Source organism: Bos taurus, chromosome 4, assembly GCF_002263795.3.
Source record: "Bos taurus isolate L1 Dominette 01449 registration number 42190680 breed Hereford chromosome 4, ARS-UCD2.0, whole genome shotgun sequence".
Taxonomy (NCBI): domain Eukaryota; kingdom Metazoa; phylum Chordata; class Mammalia; order Artiodactyla; family Bovidae; genus Bos; species Bos taurus.
In genome coordinates this window covers 29,058,599-29,079,800 of record NC_037331.1, presented here as the reverse complement: position 1 = coordinate 29,079,800, position 21,202 = coordinate 29,058,599, and the positions used below count along the sequence as shown (strand labels likewise).

Below are 21,202 nucleotides of genomic sequence, written 5' to 3'. Positions count from 1 at the left end.
ATGATGTCCTCAAAGGTAAGGATTATTTCTCAGGTGCATCTGTGCTTGGAGAGAAGGTGTATGAAGCTCCATATGGAGATGCATCAGTCTTTTTCCACTACAACAGACAGCAGGGCTGTTTTGGTAAATTAGACTATACCCTGTAAAGTGATTTGGACAACATATGGAAGTCAGAAAGAAGATGATAAAATTAAATGTTTTGTTAAGGAAGAACTGGATACATTTATATTTGCTCTTCGAAAATTCAACAGGCTAAATGTTGTGTGAGAAATTCGTATTTTAAAGGTCGGTTTTCCTTTCTTTGTAGGGCACACACTATTTATAATCAGCCTTCCAAAATGATAAGAAAAAGAACTCTTTTTAGCAAACAAATCCTCATCTTTTGACCTACCTACCCTCCATGTGCTAGCTGAGTTTTCTTTGAAATAACATTATAAGCAATGTAATTATAAACACAGTCATAATACAGTAATGGAAATGTAGGTGCAATACTGGCAAAATAAGTACTTTAAAAATGATAAGCCTTGCTTCAGCAAATTTGGAGCAATAAAAAAAAAGAAATACAGAATATTCAAAGAGGTATTTATATATATGGTAGCCTGATTATTGAATGTTTGTAATAAAAACTAAGTGAAAAAATATAAAAATAAAAGCCCCCTTCAATCTTAGAAGTTTTCAGATAGGAATGTCCTTCCTCTATAAATATTTTTATTTCTCATTTAATTAAAACAAAAACAGATAATTTAGTAAGTCCTTGATATAAAACCAAAATGAGATTTTACAAGGTTTTAAACTTGTTTAGCATTAGGAAGTCCATGTCTAGTATTAGATACCTGCATTGATTATGAATTCTTTCTGGATGGATACTAATGTATGGTGAAACTGTTTTATCAACGTATGAGCCAAATCCAAGGCGAAAGTCACGGGAGAAAAATGCCATTTTTCTAGATAAATCATTTCCAACTGAATTTAATTTTTCAATATTATTGTGCATTGATGCTGAGACATCAACCAGATAATAAAGATCCACAGGATATTTCTTCAGAGGATGAATTTTCAGCATAAAATTAGCTTCAGCTCCTAGTTCAAAGAAAGACAAACATAGTGTAGTATTCATTTTTAACATCTCAGGTTAAGCTATCAATAAATCAGTCACATTTTAGATATAGAACAGTGATCACTAATTTGTGCATAATGAAGGAAATTGGGAATATTCTGGAATAATTTTAAGGCAGTTAGAAGAACATACCAATGTTTTAGTCTCCAACTTCTACAAAGCATTTCTCATAATTCTATGGGGCAAAGATAACAGCAAACAGAGCAACTCAATATAAATGTAATAGGGAATATATTTATCACCATATGAACCTGCATTTCTAGTGTCTAGTAAAGCACAGCCCAGACATCAAGCAGCATTCTATTATGAGAGACTAGAAGAATGTGTTTGTTTGCAGGTGACTTTTAGGTTTGAAGACATCCAGAAAGGCATTCTAAGAAAATTTACCCCTTATTGGATGCAGGTGTAAATTAATTCTTTGGGGTTAAGGCATATTTATGTATGAGATGCAGAAACTCAGGTACTAAGAAGTACATTAAGCTATTCAGAATACTTACTACCTCATCATGAGTTGTTTGATAAGATTCTTCCCAACCATTATTTGTAAGAAAAAATGAGACAGTGGTCTAAAGAATGATATGCAGCAGCCACACTGAGAACCTAAGCTATGTAGGGGACTGCATTTGTCCAGTGCATAATAAGTGCTTAATAAACATATATGTTGAAGAGGGATCACAGAGGCAAAGGAACTGGATGAGAAAGTCACCATAAGGAGAATTGTTGGAGCCTCCAAAAGACAGCTGTCTTTGCATTACAGTTTTATTTAGTTCTCTGTCCATTATCATGTGATACAAAGATCTGATACCTTTCAGAATGAGTACTTCTGTGTTTAACTTTTTAAAGTACGTGGTAAAAAGTTATCAATTTAAATACAGACAATTTGTGAATTTTACTTTTTTAAACAATAAAGCAAATTCTTTGTAAGTCATTAATTATTTGTATATGGGGAATATTTTGAATGGAAAAAAATGAATAAATACCAATTCGAGTACATAATTAGTAACCTGATCTACTTATGAAAAAGAATCCTATAATTTATCAAGTCATTTTCAGTCTTAATATGCTTAAATATATAGCATATTTTAAGCATAATAATAACAAAATATAGCATAAGAATAACAACATTATAAACTTATTTAATAGTTCAAATGTTTTTCAGCCAGATTATGGAATGTATTCAAAATAGAAAGCTTTTTGGTTTATTAATATTAATTATGGGAGAAAGTGGCTTATTATTCCTAAATTTGCCTTTACATGTAGGAAAATTCTTTATTATAACATCTCTGTTTCATCAGCCTGAGTTTGGGAGGAGAAATTGGGTTTGCATAGCCCAGCCCAGTCAACTTTCTCACTCCCTGTTTTTAGGAGCTGGGCTGCCTACAGAGAGCATATATTCAGTTCTGCTTTCTAAGTATATGGTGAAAAAGCCTACCCATGGAAGTGACCTGAAGTTTGGGTAGAGAAGTTTAATTCAGGAGAATGATAGAATCAGGTAGACAGAGCTGAATTGATGAAAAATAGAAATGGAGTATATTGGGAAGTGTAGTTCATGTGTAGGAACTTGTATTTTAATATGTGGGTCAGCATTTAATTTTTTTTTTAATTTGTGTAGTTGTTTTTTAATTGTTGACTTAGGCATATGGCTGGAGGCATTAGGCACTGGCCACATGGTATTTTCACCTTGATGGATCATTGTAGTTTATGTTGGCTCTGCCTAAAGATGAATGGCTGCCTATTTTGACAGAGTCACTGAAAAATACATCAGATATTCAGTGTATTGTGTGAGTTGTTATATTGTTGGTTGGTTATCGCAGCCACAGGCAGAGTCTGTACAGAATCAACAAAAGCACAGTCCTTGGAGGCCTGAGCTATTCAGGGAGCTCCAGCCATTCAGGGGCCTTGGCTTCCCTGGTGGCTCAGACGGTAAAAGCACCTCTTTGCAATGAAGGAGACCCAGGTTCAATCCCTGGGTCGGGAAGATCCCCTGGAGAATGAAATGGCAACCCACTCCAGTATTCTTGCCTGGAAAATTCCATGGATGGAGGAACCTCGTAGGCTACAGTCCATGGGGTCGCAAAGAGCCGGACACAACTGAGCGACTTCACTTTTGCTTTTCAGCACGTATCAACTGTTTACAGCTGAGCAAGCAAATCCTAGGCTCACTAGCCTCAGTAAAGACAGCTTTTAGGAACCCTTGCCAAGTGACCAGGTTTAGAGGGTGCAGTCTGCTGTGGCTTGATTTCGGATTACATAGATGCTGGCATTAGCGCATGTACCTGGGTCAGTTGAAGACCTCAGCATGAACTGACACCTGAGTAAGACAAATTTTCACCATAGGAGAAAGGAAAATTTTTCTGTACACAGGACTTGTACTCGTTGCTGGAGAGAACAATAATTGCTACTTTAAAACTGCAAAGCACTTGAGTTTCTTAAAAGGTTTTAGCTTTAAGCAGTGAGCTTAAGGTGGGCAGCCCTAAATAGACTAACCCCAGACCACTCTGCTTGTTAAGGAAGAAGCTGAAGGGGCCAAGCTTAGATTACCATATTTTGCTGATGAGCAAATGACACTCCATGACACTACCTTGTTACGCTCTCAAGTTGTCTTTGGATTGGATAACTGAATATGAAGCAGAAACCTTCTCTTCATATAGGCAGTAGATATAAATACCTTTTCATGGGAATATGGATACTATGTCCCTTGATAAAATCCTCATTCAGTTCATAGTGGGGTTCCATCAACACTGGGCTCAAAGGGAAAATGACATTAAAAAGGTTTTGAATATACTGAATGAGAAAGAATCAAATCTAAAAATAAAACAGTATCTGTGGCTATCACCATTGTAATATAAAGTCCAGCAGAAAAGTCTTAAATGCTACTCTGAGAGAGGAGTTACATGGGGGTGGATTATTTTAGTGAGTAAGAGCTACTAACTGAAGTGATCTATCGAAAATATTTACCACAATATTTGGTATCTAGTAAATTCCCAGATGGCATTAGTGGTAAAGAACCCGCCTTCCAATGCAGGAGACATAAGAGACACTGGTTTGATCCATGGGTCTGGAAGATCTGCTGTAGGAGGGCATGGCAACCCACTCCAGTATTCTTGCATGGAGAATCCCATGGACAGAGGAGCCTCGAGGGTTACAGTCCACAGGGTCGCAAAAAGTCAGACACAACAAAGTGACTTACCACGCACACACAAATATATGGACATTAGTAATTATTACCATTATTGTTACTACTAGATTCTAAGCAACATTAGGATAAAAACTGTTTATTCATCTCTGAAGCCTCTGATTTGGTACATGCATAGCCACTCATAAATGTTCTTTAAACTATAATTGAAGAATATTTTCATACAGCATTTGAAAAGGCCCACATGTACACCATAGTAAGAAGCTGATATTTATAATTTCTTTCGCTTAGTTCAGGAGATCTTAAATATTAATAGTTTCTCTCTGTAGGAGGAAAAGAGTATCATCTGGCCTCCAAATATTTATGTCACCACTTACGTTAGCTACAGGAAAGCTTCATCTTTATATTTTGAGATTTTAAAGGCTCTAATCCTATTCCCTTGATTAACTTCAAAGGCAAAAAAAAAGTTTGTGACATAGAATAAGAAAGGGGACTTGGAGGAAAGTTGAGACCTACTTACAGCTATTGCCAATATTGGTTTGAATAGACCAAAGAACTAAAGTTGTTAGAATGAGTTTTAAATCACTCAACTAATAGTGTGAGCATCTCTGAAGAACTAGTTGCAATAAACATGTCTGGACACTAAGAAAAGATTCTAAAACACTAAAAAATATTCTGCATAAGATGAAACTAACAACTCGTAAGAAAATATGGAGACATGTAAAAGGAAAAAAGAGCTGCCAATTTCTATTCATTGTCTTTGGGCAGGGGAAGGAAAAGGTCCAAGAATGAGACAGGTTTGAAACATCAAGGTACAGACTCTGGCACATTTCTGGATTTCTGTAGGGGTAAAATAAGGGATACGGGCCAGGTGTTGAGGAAAAATGCATGACTCTGTATGTTTTTTTTTAAGTTTTGAATTCAAGAATACCTGAAGAATCTTACATTTTAAATTAAGCTACACTAAATCAGTTTTTTCTTTAATATTATTAAATGAATCAAGTTTGAAACATTTTCTTCAGTTAGTGAAGTATAAATTATACTAATCCCTGTCATATATTACTTCTGAAGCAGAAATTGAGAATTCTCTTCTCTTCCCTACCCTCCTAAAGATTTCATCTCATTTCACTGTTCTTAGGGAATACCAACTAGGATCAGTGGCCTATTTCTGTTATTATTTCTCCATAAGATTGATAGGTGAAAATAAGAAAAAGAGGTATAGTTTAAGAAGTATAAAGTAAAAGAAAGTGTCCTTTTAAAATCTCATTTAAAATATTTGATTTTGTGTATTTTGTACATATTCTTAATATTCTTTTAAAAGCTTAGTCAGTATATGATATAATAGAAATATCCATAAAAGCTTTAAAAAATTCTTAATAGATGCTACATAGGTCATGAGTTTTTAATCATACAAAAAATAAAGTGATTGTCTATAAATAAATCTAACAAATAAATATCAGATTAGGGAATAAACATATTTTACACATAGTATGCATTATAACAGACCCTCAGCTCTTATCTCTGTGTTAGAGTGTAAAGGAGTTTTACATCATAAGGAATGAGGTTTATACATATATCTAGAATTGGTAAAATTCCAGATACAGCTTTATATATTATGCCCCAAAGCTAGCATGTCTTTGATGCCACAGTGCATTTTTAGATGAATTTATTATACCTATTTTAATAATTATTTGCTATATATGCAGATTATAAAAATACAGTTTTTCATAGCTATAGGAAGGATAACTTATACACACTAGACAATTAAAGTATTTTCATACACAAATTCATTAGTATTGACTAAAATCAAGCCCCATAATGATTTCACCAATCTCTGGGGACAAAACGTCCACATTATCTCTCAAGTCTGGCCATTTTTCTCCTGCATTGTTACCACCACTGCCATTGCTTATCTACAGCACTGAAACAATTTCTCAAGTTTTGAACTATTATTTTATAGTTTCAGGAGGATTCAGCCACCATTATGTCTACAAAAGAGAACAAACTAAATTCATGTAAGTGTATAAATTTAAATGTAACATACAAGTAGAAAAAATGCACCTTGTAATTTTCAAATCTTAAGTATTTAAAAAAGAGCCAGATATTTTTAAAGGCTATTCATATTTTTGGAGGCAAACAATATATGATAAGCCTCATCTGTAAGCTGTTGAAAAATCACACACAAAATAGAGAGGTAAAGATAGTTAATAAACTTAAGAAAAAGGTTCAAGCTTTCTAGTACTGGGAACAAAACAAATGAAAATAGTTAATGGACTAGTTACACTTAACAAACTGAAGAGATTAAAAAGAATGAGAAATAGGCAAAGTTGATTCTGGAAAGCCTAACTGGATATGATTTTTTGTGTGTGAATAATCTAATAATATATATAACCTAGTAAATCTATGACTAGAAATGTACCCTAAATAAATAGGTTGTTATATATACATGGAGAGACCGACAGATACAGATATATACATGTATAATGAGTATCATTGAATATTTGTTCCAACAAAGTGCATTCAAGTTTCATTGGGATTGTCTTACATTTATTGATTCACTTAGATTTTGTTATATTACTGGATATATACATATATATATAAAATTGTAATTGTTATAATATTATTTTCCTTTTTAGGAACATAGAATTCTTCTGCATTTATTCATACTGGCTTTTAGGTAGCACAATGGACTCTACACATTTTTTAGAAAGTTTATTGCCAGACAGTTTATGTTTTAGGTTGCTGCTTTGAAATGATCTCTTTTAGATTACATTTAATATTTAAAAATTTTCCTTTCACAGCCTTTTAACTTTAGTGTTAGTTTTGTTTGATTTGCTTGGATTTCTGTGTAGACATATAAGATTAATTTTGCTTTATCTTTTCAATATGTTTATAGCTTATATTTGGTTTTCTTGTCTGATTGCTTTTATATAAAACTTTCAGAAGGATTTTAATGTGTATTAACAAAGTATTCTTCAATTTCATTTGGGCAGGAATGGACACTAAATTTTATTGTATGATTTCTGGCATCTTGAGATAACAATATATATTTTTATTCTTTTGGCAAACTAAGATAACAAAAAAATACATTGATTTTAAGATAATCAACTACTGCAGGTTAAATCTACTTGTATGGTGACATTGTTCTTATTGTTCTTATTATCACATGAAGTTTAATTTGATTATTTAAAATGTTATTAGGGATTTGATCCTAATGTTATGATAACTTGTAAAGATTGAGTAGCTTCTCTTCTATGCCTTCTCAAAAAACCATGGGAGAATTTATGTAGCCTAGGGATAATGTGTTCCTTGAATGTTTAGGTGAACATTAAAGTGTATTTCCCATGAAAATATTTAGACCTAATGTTTTTAGGGAGAGTTTCTTTTAGAATTTTCTTAACTTCTTATATCTTTATTATATTTCTTAGGGTTCTACTTCTTCTTGAGTCAATTTTAGTCTTCTATATTCTCCTAGGAAATTATTTTTATCATAATTTATATATTTTACCATTTTTAATGTATTGAAGTTTTCCCCCCCAATATTTTTTTATCTGGTCATAGTCTGTATAATCAGGTCATTTGCTTTGGGTCTTCTTTTTCTAATTAGCATTGCCATCGATTTAGCTATTAGATTTATACATTCGTTTCTTTTTTAATTTCTATTTTTTATTTCATTTCGTTTTTTTCTTAATTAATTTTGTTTTTGTTGTTCCTATATCTTTATCTGTATGCTTCATTTTTTTCAATGATAAAAGCATTTAAAGTTCTGAGTTTTCCTGAGAGCAGCTTTGAACACATCCCATTATGTTCTGATGTGTGCTACTGTTATTATCATTATTATTAAATCGTCTATGAGTAGAATTTTGATTTATTCTTGGAAATAGAATTTATTTAGGAGAAGCTTTCCTTAGTTTCTCTATTATTTAATATTTGTTAATCATCTTATATTGGCTTCAAATTTTATTGCAAGGTGTTCAGAGATGTTGGCCTATAAAAACAGTTTCACTTGGAGTTCAGTTTTTTTGCATAAAATAAAATTAATTTCTAAAACTATTTCATGGACTTTGAAAATATTATTTTATATATCAAGGACTATGGACTGAAACCCCCCCCCCCAAATTTATATATTAAAGTCCTGACTCACAATATGGTAATGCTTGGAGATGGAGCCTTTGGGAGTTGATTAGGTTTAGATGATGTTCTGAGGGTCGGGTCCTCATGATGGAATCAGTGGGCTTATATGTAGATGCAACAGAGTGCTCCTTTTCTATCTATCACTCTTTCCCCCTTCAGAAACTGAATCTGGCAGTGCCTTGATGGCAGACTTTCTAGGTCCTAGAACTGTGAGAAAATAAATTTCTTTTGTTTAAGCTACTTACTATATGGTATTTCGTTATGGCAGCAATAGAAGGTGACAAGTGTTATAATACCAACCTAGTTACTTTCATTTTTGTGTATCCCTTTGCAGCTAGCATTCATATGTCCATACTAGTCTGTATAATTATTTGATATGGTGATGTGCACAGTTTTAATTGGAAGCTGGGAGTATGCCTAAGGCCAAGAAAGAAATGGACTTTGTTATTCTGGTAATCAAAGAGTCTGAGAAAAATACCTTGGAATTGGGAGGGCATTTGTCGATAATAGTTATTCAAAAATTTAGTAACAGGACAAGACCACCCAAAATGAAATAATGAAGGCTTCAAGGCAACTGCATACCACTTAAAACTAAATGTATATAATTTAGTGATGCATATCTTTGTACTTGAACTTATCTTGCCATATGCAGTTTGCTCGATGACACTAAAAAAACTCTCTGGCACTAAAAGACTCTCTGGCACTAAAAAAAATGAATAATTTCCAGTGGCCTACTACATACGCCAAACTGTGGAATACAAATGTATGGAAGGACAAGTATTAGAGAAGTATAGGACGAAAAGTGTGCACTACTCTCAGGGACTAAAGCAGCTCAAGTTAATTATGATAATTATGAATTATAGTTTTGTTTTTAAAAGCTTATCACAGAGGCTCTAAGACTAATTCACATCTCTTACTAATTAATCAACTAACAAATTCAGCAAACACTTATGGAATGCTTACTACATGCCAGCACTCTGATAGGCATTGGAAAAACAAAATGGAATAAAACATGTTCTTCTTCTTATACAGAGCTGGCAGTGTCCTAGGAACACAATTATAGTATAATGTGATCAAGACTGGAAACACATAATTATAATATAGCGTGGTCAGGTTTGCAGAGAATGTCCGAGGCCACACAGCTAGCTAGCTATAGGCACAAGAAAGACTAGAATTCTGATTTCTTGATTCTGAGCCCACTGTCATTTCTACAGCAACAATACTGCCTGTCATAAAATGTTAAATATGAACAAATAAGGCTAGTTAGGAGCTTCCCAGTATTCTTGCCTGGAAAATCCCATGGATGGAGGCACCTGGAAGGCTGCAGTCCATGGGGTTGCTGAGGGTCGGACACGACTGAGTGACTTCTCTTTCACTTTTCACTTTCATGCATTGGAGAAGGAAATGGCAACCCACTCCAGTGTTCTTGCCTGGAGAATCTCAGGGATGGCGGAGCCTGGTGGGCTGCCGTCTATGGGGTCACACAGAGTCAGACACGACTGGAGTGACTTAGCAGCAGGAGCTTCCCAGGTGACTCAGTGGTAAAGAATCTGCCTACCAATGCATGAGACACAGGAGATATGAGTTTGATCCCTTGGTCAGGAAGATCCTTTGGTGAAGGAAATGGCAACCCACTCCAGTATTCTTGCCTGGGAAATCCCATGGACAGAGGAGCCTGGTGGGCTACAGTCCATGGGGTCGCAAAGAGTCAGACAGGACTGAGCACATATACAGCAACAAAGGCTAGATACAATTCTAACTTGAGAATAAACGTTGATATATTTGAAAATAACCGTACCTTGATGCAGCTGGATCAGCACTTCTCCTGGTGTCACCTGGGTATTAATTTCATTTTCACTTGGCATTACACGCACAGAAGGGTATTCTATTAAATCAATTGAGCAGCCTTTGTGTATTAAATTGGAAACAGTGTCACAACGTTCATTCTTTGATCCACCTGAAATGAAATCCTGTTTAAAAGAAGGAAAATCAATGATGTTTTAGTGCATATCATCCCAGTTATAACCAAAGAAAACCACATAATGAGTACTACCAAGAAACCATCTTCCAATATTGTACAAATTATATGACTGTTAAGAATAGCTGCATGTTTCCAAGAAGAATACTGGCAAATTTGTCTTAAATAAGTTTAATTTCTAAATCTTATTTTGAAAGAAAAAATGAATATTAAAAAGGAGATTTAAACCAAGTACTTTAAATATTATTAACTGATCACTGTAAAATTATACCAATTTAATTCTTTCTAAATATTTTACTTTGGAAATACTGCTCCAGAAGAAAATTTAGGCAAAATAGACCATTCAGTGTGGTTCTGCACTTAAGCTTTAATTTTCAAAGAACCCAACTGGTATGTTTACTATATTCTATTATGTTTAGAATGTGGGAGCAAGTCCTCAGAAATCACATGCCTAATGAGGTACCAAAATTCATAAAAGAATGAACTGGAAATCTATATTTCTTGGACTGAAAATTCCCTCACTTCTTATACGCATAATAGCATGTAAGTAATTCAGTAAACCAAGGAAGATGCCACAGTGAGTCTGGGAGATATAAAATTGCAGCTCAGATTCTCCTGATTTTGCAACTGAATCTTGAACTTTCATTACAATTCAGCATTGGTTAGTTCATGCTAATTCCATAGCCATCCAATAAACTTGGAATTAGTTGAGCAAGCTTAAAATTTATCTTGACTGAGAAAAATTTAATATTTTTATTTGTCATGTAACCAGTTTTTCTCCCTAAGAACAGAAAATGTATTGAAAAGTATAGAAATATAGTTTATTATATATAATGTTGGCCTGAATTATTTGGGATATTTGCTATATATATTAGATGAATATTTGCTTAGTGATCTTCCTGGGAGTGGTTATTTTGATCTGGCATTCAGTCATTCCTTCTCCGGTTCAAATGATTCAAAAAATTGCATTTCCAATCAAGTATTCATTCAATCAAAAGAGTATTGATTGAATACTAACTCAGTAGTTCTGTTAGGTACTGAGGATGCAGAATGGAACAAGACGGATAGAGTCCCTGTTTAAGTCAGCAGACCATTAGAGAATTCAACCATTAAGTGAGTTAATGTAATTATCATTAGTTAGTTAATTAGTTCAGTCACTCAGTTGTGTCTGACTCCTTGCGACCCCATGAACTGGAGCACGCCGGGCCTCCCTGTCCATCACCAACTCCCAGAGTTCACTCAAACTCACATCCATCAAGTCGGTGATGCGATCCAGCCATCTCATCCTCTGTCATCCCCTTCTCCTCCTGCCCCCAATCCCTCCCAGCATCAGAGTCTTTTACAATGAGTCAACTCTTAGCATGAGATGGCCAAAGTACTGGAGCTTCAGCTTTAGCATCATTCCTTCCAAAGAACACCCAGGACTGATCTCCTTTAGAATGGACTGGTTGGATCTCCTTGCAGTCCAAGGGACCCTCAAGAGTCTTCTCCAACACCACAGTTCAAAAGCATCAATTTGTCGGTGCTCAGCTTTCATCACAGTCCAACTCTCACATCCACATACATGACTACTGGAAAAACCATAGCCTTGACTAGACGGACCTTTGTTGGCAAAGTAATGTCTCTGCTTTTGATAGGCATTAAATTTAGAGGAAGCAAAGAATGTCATAGAGTTATGGAGAAAGGAGATTATCAAGTTTAATATTACTTGAATGTGAGATCACTAATTATGAATACAGAGATCCCTAGCACTGATGCAGAATTAGATGGAATGGAAGTAGGCAGTATAAAAACATTCATATAAGGATTTTAATTTAATTCTGTCAATTTAGAACAAGGGTTGGAAAACTAGAGACAGTGAGACAAACACAACCATAGCTCGTAGATGTATGGCTTGAGTGTTAAAAAATACCTTTTACATTTTTAATATGCTATCTATTTCTGCTTTATTGACTATGCCAAAGCCTTTGACTGTGTGGATCACAATAAACTGTGGAAAATTATGAAAGAGATGGGAATACCAGACCACCTGACCTGCCTCTTGAGAAACCTGTATGCAGGTCAGGAAGCAACAGTTAGAACCGGACATGGAACAACAGGCTGGTTCCAAATAGGAAAAGGAGTACGTCAAGGCTGTATATTGTCACCCTGCTTATTTAACTTATATGCAGAGTACATCATGAGAAACGCTGGGCTGGAAGAAGCACAAGCTGGAATCAAGATTGCCAGGAGAAATATCAATAACCTCAGATATGCAGATGACACCACACTTATGGCAGAAAGTGAAGAGGAACTCAAAAGCCTCTTGATGAAAGTGAAAGAGGAGAGTGAAAAAGTTGGCTTAAAGCTCAACATTCAGAAAACTAACATCATGGCATCTGGTCCCATCACTTCATGGGAAATAGATGAGGAAACAGTGGAAACAGTGTCAGACTATATTTTTGGGGGCTCCAAAATCACTGCAGATGGTGATTGCAGCCATGAAATTAAAAGACGCTTACTCCTTAGAAGGAAAGTTATGACCAACCTAGATAGCATATATAGAGATATTACTTTGCCAACAAAGGTCCGTCTAGTGAAGGCTATGGTTTTTCCTGTGATCATGTATGGATGTGAGAGTTGGACTGTGAAGAAGGCTGAGCACCGAAGAATTGATGCTTTTGAACTGTGGTGTTGGAGAAAACTCTTGAGAGTCCCTTGGACTGCAAGGAGTTCCAACCAGTCCATTCTGAAGAAGATCAGCCCTGAGTGTTCTTTGGAAGGAATGATGCTAAAGCTGAAACTCCAGTACTTTGGCCACCTCATGTGAAGAGTTGACTCATTGGAAAAGACTCTGATGCTGGGAGGGATTGGGGTCAGGAGGAGAAGGGGACGACACAGGATGAGACATCTGGATGGCATCACCGACTAGATGCACATGAGTTTGGGTGAACTCCGGGAGTTGGTGATGGACAGGGAGGCCTGGCGTGCTACAATTCATGGGTTACAAAGAGTCGGACATGACTGAGTGACTGAACTGAACTGAACTGAACTGAAAACAATAAAAAAGAAGAAGGCTGCACAACAGAGACAGTATGTGGCACAAAAATGTTTAGTATGTTACTCTTCACAGTACTGATCCTGAATTAGAGTGTGGTGCACAGTTATAATAAAAATATAATTAAAAGACAAGAAAGAATATGTTCTTTTCAATCAAAATCTCCAGGTGTCATTGGTGAATGACTTCATGGGAATGAAAACAATTGCCTTGCTGATGGCCACACACCTAGATTTTAGCCTGAAATTTAAAATGTTTAAAGCCTTAATTTCTCATTACCAAATTTATCCTATTTATTGATAAAACTTAGGGGTACAAAATGTAAGACTTAGTTCTTAAACAACTTGGAGCTACTCAAAGAAAGGTGGCATATACTGCTAGATTTATGGGACTAGATGAGGGGATCTCATCTGTTTTTAGAGCCTGGGGAATACTGAGGGCATATAGGCCTTGGTACATGTATGCTCATTCATGCCTCCCGTGACAGGCCACAGACCAAAGGCCACATGTGTTTTACAAAAGTGAAAACTGCAGGACTTCAAATTAGGAAAGTAAATATGATCCAAAAGACTCTGATTTTTCTTTTCGGCCAGAATTTTGTGATTTATGTATATAGAATGAAAGAGAAGGGAGGGTGGTTAATTCACTGCAACTATACATCAAGCTATATCATTTGACCTTTAAATGTCAAATCATTTTGCTGAAATAGGCAAAAAAGTCTCAATTGTTTTGCAGTGTCTGAATCAGCATGGCTGTTTTTACTTTACTGTAAAAACTAAGTTAGAAATACGTTGCCAATTTGACAGATTTGAAAAGGGAAGAAAAGATCAGATCGTGGCATCAAAACAAAGAATGGAATGCTGCCCCTACCCACTTGTGGCCTGCTCTCCACTTTGTATAAAAGAAAAGAATTTGAAACCACACCCTTTTAACTTTTGGTGATTTGAGTCATTTCAATGTCTTCTAATTCTTATATTTTACTTTTTTATAAGAAATATTCAAGCAAAATCATCCTCCCAACTGTCTGCATCTAAAACCTACTTGAGAATGAAACACCCAGGCTGAAGTTATTACCCTAGTTGACTTTTCATCAGTCGTCACTTTCATCCATTTAATGTAGTAATCTGGAGATATAAATAGGAAAAGGTTTTTCTTGTACTCATTTCTGAGTCTTTTCTATGCTCCAAGCATGGAAATCTTCATAGAAATGAAAAGATTCTATCATTTTCCTTTTTAACAGTGAAAGCTCTTTGTATTGGGCTGGCCAAAAAGTTTGTTTGAGTTTTTCAGTAAGCTGACATGAAAAATCTGAATGAACTTTTTGGCCAACCCAATATTATCAGATCAGATCAGATCAGTCGCTCAGTCGTGTCCGACTCTTTGTGACCCCATGAATTGCAGCACGCCAGGCCTCCCTGTCCATCACCAACTCCCGGAGTTCACCCAAACTCATGTGCATCTAGTCGGTGATGCCATCCAGATGTCTCATCCTGTGTCGTCCCCTTCTCCTCCCGCCCCCAATCCCTCCCAGCATCAGGGTCTTTTCCAATGAGTCAACTCTTCGCATGAGGTGGCCAAAGTACTGGAGTTTCAGCTTTAGCATCATTCCTTCCAAAGAAATCCCAATATTATAGTTTAGTTTAATTATGTTCCAAGGCTGACCTGAAAACTTTTGGCTATGCAGGCACAACCTGTGTCTGACGTATCAGGCAGAAAAGACAGAGAAGCCTTTAAAACTTTCAGATATGTTTGTCTCTTTTTCCCGACAGAGATATGTCAAGTCTTTCACATATGTTAAAAGGGATATGAAACATTGAACTAGATAATATTAATACACTCTTGTCTGTTCTAAGTATTTTCCAGTTATATTTATGTAGCATGGAGAGAAAGAGAAGTCAAAATATATAAAATCACAGATTAACACGCTACACAAGAATGCAGACCATTTGATTATACTCTGTGTAAATTTTCTAGTGAACTTTTACTTTTGTCCAGCTTTGAGAGTTATAAAAACCAGGCTTACGTTATTTTTGCTTATCTTTTCTGATCACGCACAGAGAAAAAAGTGCATCTTCCTTTCTTGTCCCTCTACCCTTGCTGGCTAAGAAATAAAACCATCAGTTGCATATGTGCCTAATTGTGGGTGATCTTTCAAAAATAACCATAGCATTTTTCCTGTCAATGATACCCGGTCAGCATGTGGGGACTGGACAGCTCCTTCTGTTAATGATATGGCCAGTGACTTTTTAAAAATTAATTAATTTATTTAAGGATAATTGCTTTACAGACTTATGTTGTTTTCTGTCGAACCGCAACATGAATCAGTCATAGGCATACATATATCCCCTCCCTTTTGAACCTCCCTCCCATCTGCCTCCCCATCCCACCCCTCTAGGTTGATACAGAGCCCCTATTTGAGTTTCCCAAGCCATACAAAAAATTCCTGTTGGCTATCTATTTTACATATGGTAATATAAGTTTCCATGTTACTCTTTCCATACATCTCCCCCCCTCTTCCCCTCTCCCCATGACCATAAGTCTATTCTCTATGCCTGTTTCTCCATTGCTGCCATGTAAATAAATTCTTCAGTACCATGTAGCTGTCCAATTTTCCCAGCACCGTTTGTTGAAGAGGTTGTCTTTGCCCCATTGTATATTCTTGCCTCCTTTGTCAAAAATAAGGCACCCGTAAGTGCATGGGTTTATTTCTGGGCATTCTGTCTTGCTCCATTGGTCTATATTTCTGTTTTGTGCTAGTACCATACTGTATAGATGACTGTAGCTTTGTAGTGTAATCAGAAGTCAGGAAAGTTGATTCCTCCAGCTCCATTTTTATTTCTCAAGACTGCTTTGGCTGTTTGGGTTCTTTGTGTTTCCATCTGAATTGTAAAATTTTTTGTTCTAGTTCTTTGAAAAATGCCATTGGTAATTTGATAGGGATCACAAGAATCTGTAGACTGAGTTTGCTAAATAGTCATTTTTACAATATTGATTCTTCCTAGCCAGGAACATGGAATATATCTCCATCTGTTTATGTAATTTTTTGTTTCCTTCATTAGTGTCTTATAATTTTCTGTGTACAGTTCTCTTGTCTCCTTGGGTAGATTTTTTCCCTAGATATATAATTCTTTTTGTTGCAGTGGTGAATGGGATTGACTCCTTGGTTTCTCATTCTGATTTTCCTTGACAGTATATAGAAATGCAAGAAATGCAAAAATGATTTTTGTGTATTGATTTTGTATCCAGCAGCTTTGCTAAATTCATTGATTAGCTCTAGTAATTTTCTGATACTATCTTTAGGGTTTTCTATGTACAGTATCATGTCATCTGCAAATAGTGAGAGCTTTATTTCTTCTTTTCTGATCTAGATCCCTTTTATTCCTTTTTCTTCTCTGATTGCTGAAGCTAGGACTTCTAGAACAATGTTGAATAACAGTGGTGAAAGTGGACACTCTTGTCTTGTTCCTGATCTTAGGGTGAATGCTTTCAGTTTTTCACCATTGAGAATAATGTTTGCTGTAGGCTTATCATATATGGCCTTTACTATGTCGAGGTATGTTCCTTCTATGCCCATTACTTGAAGAATTTTAATGATAAATAGGTGCTGAATTTTGTCAAAGGCTTTTTCTGCATATATTGAGATGATCATATGGTTTTTATCTTTCAATTTGTTAATATGGTGTATCACACTGATTGATTTTAATATATTGAAGAATCCTTGCATTCCTGGAATAAACCCAACTTGATCATGGTGTATGAGTTTATATATAATCTCTTCAAAAATTTTCTCATACCCTTTCATTTTATCCTGTTCTTTTGGACCCCTATAATGCGAATGCTGGTGCATTTGATTTTGTCCCAGAGGTCTCTGAGACTGTCCTCAGTTCTTTTCATTCTTTTTACTTTATTCTGCTCTTCAGAAGTTATTTCCAACATTTTATCTTCCAGCTCACTAATTTGTTCTTCTGCTTCAGACAGTCTGCTATTGATTCCTTCTAGAGTATTTTTAATTTCAGTAATTGTGTTGTCTCTGTGTGTTTATTCTTTAATTCTTCTAGGTCTTTGTTAATTGAGTCTTGCATTTTCTCCATTTTGTTTTCAAGGTTTTTGATCACCTTTACTCTCATTATTCTGAATTCTTTTTCAGGTAATTTGCCTATTTCCTCTTTATTTATTTGGATTTCTGTGTTTCTAGTTTATTCCTTCATTTGTGTAATATTTCTCTGCCTTTTCATTTTTTTTTTAACTAATTGTGTTTGAGGTCTCCTTTTCCCAGGCTTCAAGACTGAATTCTTTCTTCCTTTTGGTTTCTGTCATCTTAAAGTTGGTCCAGTGGTTTGTGTAAGCTTCATATAGGGTGAGATTGTGCTGAGTTTTGTTTGTTTTTCCTCTGATGGGCAAGGCTGAGTGAGGTGGTACTCCTATCTGCTGATGATTGTGTTTGTATTTTTGTTTTGTTTGTTGTTTAGATGAGGTGTCCTGCACAAGGTGCTACTGGTGGTTGGGTGACGCCTAGTCTTATATTTAAGCGGTTTCCTTTGTGTGAGTTCTCACTATTTGATACTCCCTAGAGTTAGTTCTTTGGTAGTCTAGGGTCTTGGAGTCAGTGCTCCCACTCCAAAGGCTCAGGTCTTGATTTCTGGTCAGGAACTAAGATTCCACAAGTGGTTTGTTATGGCATTAAGTGAGATTAAAACAAATACCCAAAACCAAAAAAACAAATTTGAACCCCAGATAAATTGCAGTTACAAAATCAGGCAAATAAAAATTAAAATAATGGAATATACACATATACATATAGACCCATAAGCAAAGTAAAAACAGTTCAACAAAGTTAAGTGCAGTAGATTGACTCAGTAAAAATAGGAAATAAAAAATTATATTTACCAGTTAAGAACAAAACTAACTAAAGCACAAACTGGAAAACAAAACTAAAGCAAGGTGCCAAGTGGGAAATAAAGCAATGAAAACAAAACTAATAAATATATTGAGAGGAAGGAAAGAAAGAAAAGAAAGAAAGAATAGATATGCAAAGTTAAACAGAGGTAGATGAAGATTTATATACATCAAAGATTAACTGCAAGGGGAAAAGTACAATAGGAAAGGCAAAGAAAGGAATAAATGTAGAAAAAATATAATAGGTTTAAAGAAATTAAAAATTATAATTATAAAAAAGAGAAAAGAAAAAAAAAGGAAAAAGAAAGAAAAAAAAAAAAGGAAAACTGTACAGAACTTCAAAAGCCCAGTGTAGAGGCTGAGGTTTATGACAACAATAAAAACTGTGACTGAATAGAAACATGTGACTGAATATACACACATTAGCAAAATCAAAACAGTCCAACAAAAATAAAGTACAACAGATTGACCCAGCAAACAAAGGAAACCAAATATCTTATCTTCCAGTGTGACAGTCTTAACACAGGTTGCTTCCTCTAACGTGTTCTTAATTCAGGCGATTTTCTTAGGTCTGAATGAATTGCTTGAGTCTCACTGTAGCTCTTATAGTAACTTAAGCAATACCTGTGTGCCAAATGCTTCCCACATACAGTTTCATTTAAACTCCACCACTTGTCGTAGTTTCAGTTATTATTTCCATTTTAGAATTAGGGAATTAGAATTAGAATTTAGAATTAGAATTTTAGAATTAGGGAAAACTGAAGTTCACAGTGCATAGGTTAACATGGCCAAGGATACATAGTTGGAAACTGATGGAACTGGGATTTGAATCCCAGTTGATCTCATTTCAGAGCCTGTTTTTTCAATATAAATATTAGGCTACCTTGTACCACATAGAAGAATATTTTGGGACATGAACAGCTAAGTCATTTCTGGGTGTTTTCTGAGATCCCCTTCTGAGGATTGGACCAATAGCAAACACCTCTGGAAGCCACTCCACCTTTCCTTCTTGGCTTACCTCCTTCCACATGACCACCTATTCCTCCTGTGAATATACAAAATCCCTCCCTTGTGGTAGGACTGACATTGCTGCTCCCATAACTGTGACTCTTCCAATTTTTTGTGCCAGTAGAGGTGTGAAATGGAGAAGGGTGATCTCTGGAAGCTGACTGATTCTGTATGGCTGGCATGTTGCACTTGGCTGACAACTGGGTTTCTGAACCATGTTTTGAAAACTCCTCTAAGCTATAATCACTAAAGTTCTAAGGAACTGAAGTTAAGTTGGCACAGTCTTCACAACTGTAATAATCTTTCTTTGTGTATCCTCAGCATGTGCCTTGTGTTCAGTCATGTCAGATTCTTTGTGACCCTATGGACTGTAACGTGCCAAGCTTCTCTGTCCATGGAATTCTCCAGGCAAAAATACTGGAGTGGGTTGCCATTTCCTTCTCCAGGGCAATCATCTTCCTTAGTGCTGCAGTAAAAATCTAAAATGGAATGTTGGGTGAGGGTCAGGAAATACCAACATATCGATGAATATCAAGCATACCTGACAAGGAAAACCTGGAAGGAAACTCCAAACTTTAGGCTGTAGAGAAGAGGAAAGGGAGGCTCAGAGAAAAGAGTGAATTCTACCTGGTCATTTGGATCATAGGAGGAATGAAACTGATCCTGGAAACTCTGGAATTGTCCTGTTACATTGTGTGGCTCCATGAATTCTGGCAAAGCACTGCCTAGTTTTGAGTGGCATCTTTTTTCTGACTGATAAAGCCAATAGTACATCCAGGAAGCGTTCAGGCTGTCAGTAGGGGGACTGCTTACTTATAGATATGGTTACTATTCATGAGCCCTTCCCTTGCCTTTTCCTTGACTTGCTGCATAGAAGAAAGTATTGACCATCATCCTTTGCTACTTTTCATATTTCTGTTTCCTCCTGGGGGATGCATAAGGGCAAGCAGTAACAGGAGAGATTGTAAAGATAATGATAGGTACCATTTTTTCAACTAAATCAACAAGTTGCAAAAGCTAGAGATTTCTCTTCACGCCAAACAAAAGGCCATTAAAAGTCTATTAGTTTCAATTTTCAGGAACTACATAAATAATTGTAAGTTACCTAGGAAATCTCATTAAAAACCCCAAATTAGCAGATGGCTTCTTCACTGAAACTTAATATATAAGGTAGTTTTGATTGAAAATTACCAACAAAAGAAATAACTGAAAACAACTTTAGAGCCCAACAAGGAAAGAAAACACTATAATTGTTTTCCCAAAAAGTTTGTTATTGGGATATGTTTCTCTTTATTTGACTACAAAAATACTAATTTTGAAGAATAAACATTTTCTGATTATTTTGTATGTCACAGAATTTAAATGTACACAATATTGCATGAGTAGGGTCACATGTCAAACAAAAGCATCAAATTTTCCATAAGTAGCCAGTGAATTGATGTTCAGTGTTATGAAAGGGAGCAAATCACTTATCTCCAAGTATTTCAAATAAAAACAAATGAGATGGAATAATAAATTAGCTTGCTTTTCTTTAATAAGCAAGCACAAAACAATGATCCAACTTGGATATATAACCTAATGCCCCAAGCTGCAGCAAGAGTTTCACACAAAGCCTATGACCCATCAAAAGTTACTATCTGTGTTTGCCAATTCTTTCTATAGAACAGATGGAAAACATAAAACGGTTTGCACTTCATTTTAAAATTACCATAATTTTCCTAATAAAAAGGTTATACTTATAGTCAGCCAAACATGCTGTTTCCAAGCATAAAACCAAAGAACATTTTCCTGATATTCAACAATATCTTTCTTTTTTCCTGATGCATCTTCAAGGCAGAGAATATTAGGTCAATGAAATCATGCAGGAAAAGACAAAGGATCCAAAAGGGAAAGAAA

General features: G+C 35.5%; 1 protein-coding gene across 4 annotated transcripts in view; it reads right to left on the bottom strand.

The window, feature by feature from the left end:
* ITGB8 (integrin subunit beta 8) overlaps positions 1-21,202 on the bottom strand; it is a 98,915-nt gene that overhangs the window by 41,052 nt on the left and 36,661 nt on the right. For 2 of the 4 annotated variants that reach the window (XM_059885664.1, NM_001192875.3), the window contains exons 3-4: positions 10,186-10,357; positions 834-1,080 (exon numbers count right to left, since the gene is read on the bottom strand). In XM_059885664.1, the coding sequence (XP_059741647.1) occupies positions 834-1,080; positions 10,186-10,357 (419 nt within the window). Of the gene's footprint in view, positions 1-833; positions 1,081-3,785; positions 3,864-10,185; positions 10,358-18,922; positions 21,188-21,202 lie in introns of those variants that run through there. The other 2 variants (XM_059885663.1, XM_015468532.3) reach the window with 2 other exon arrangements.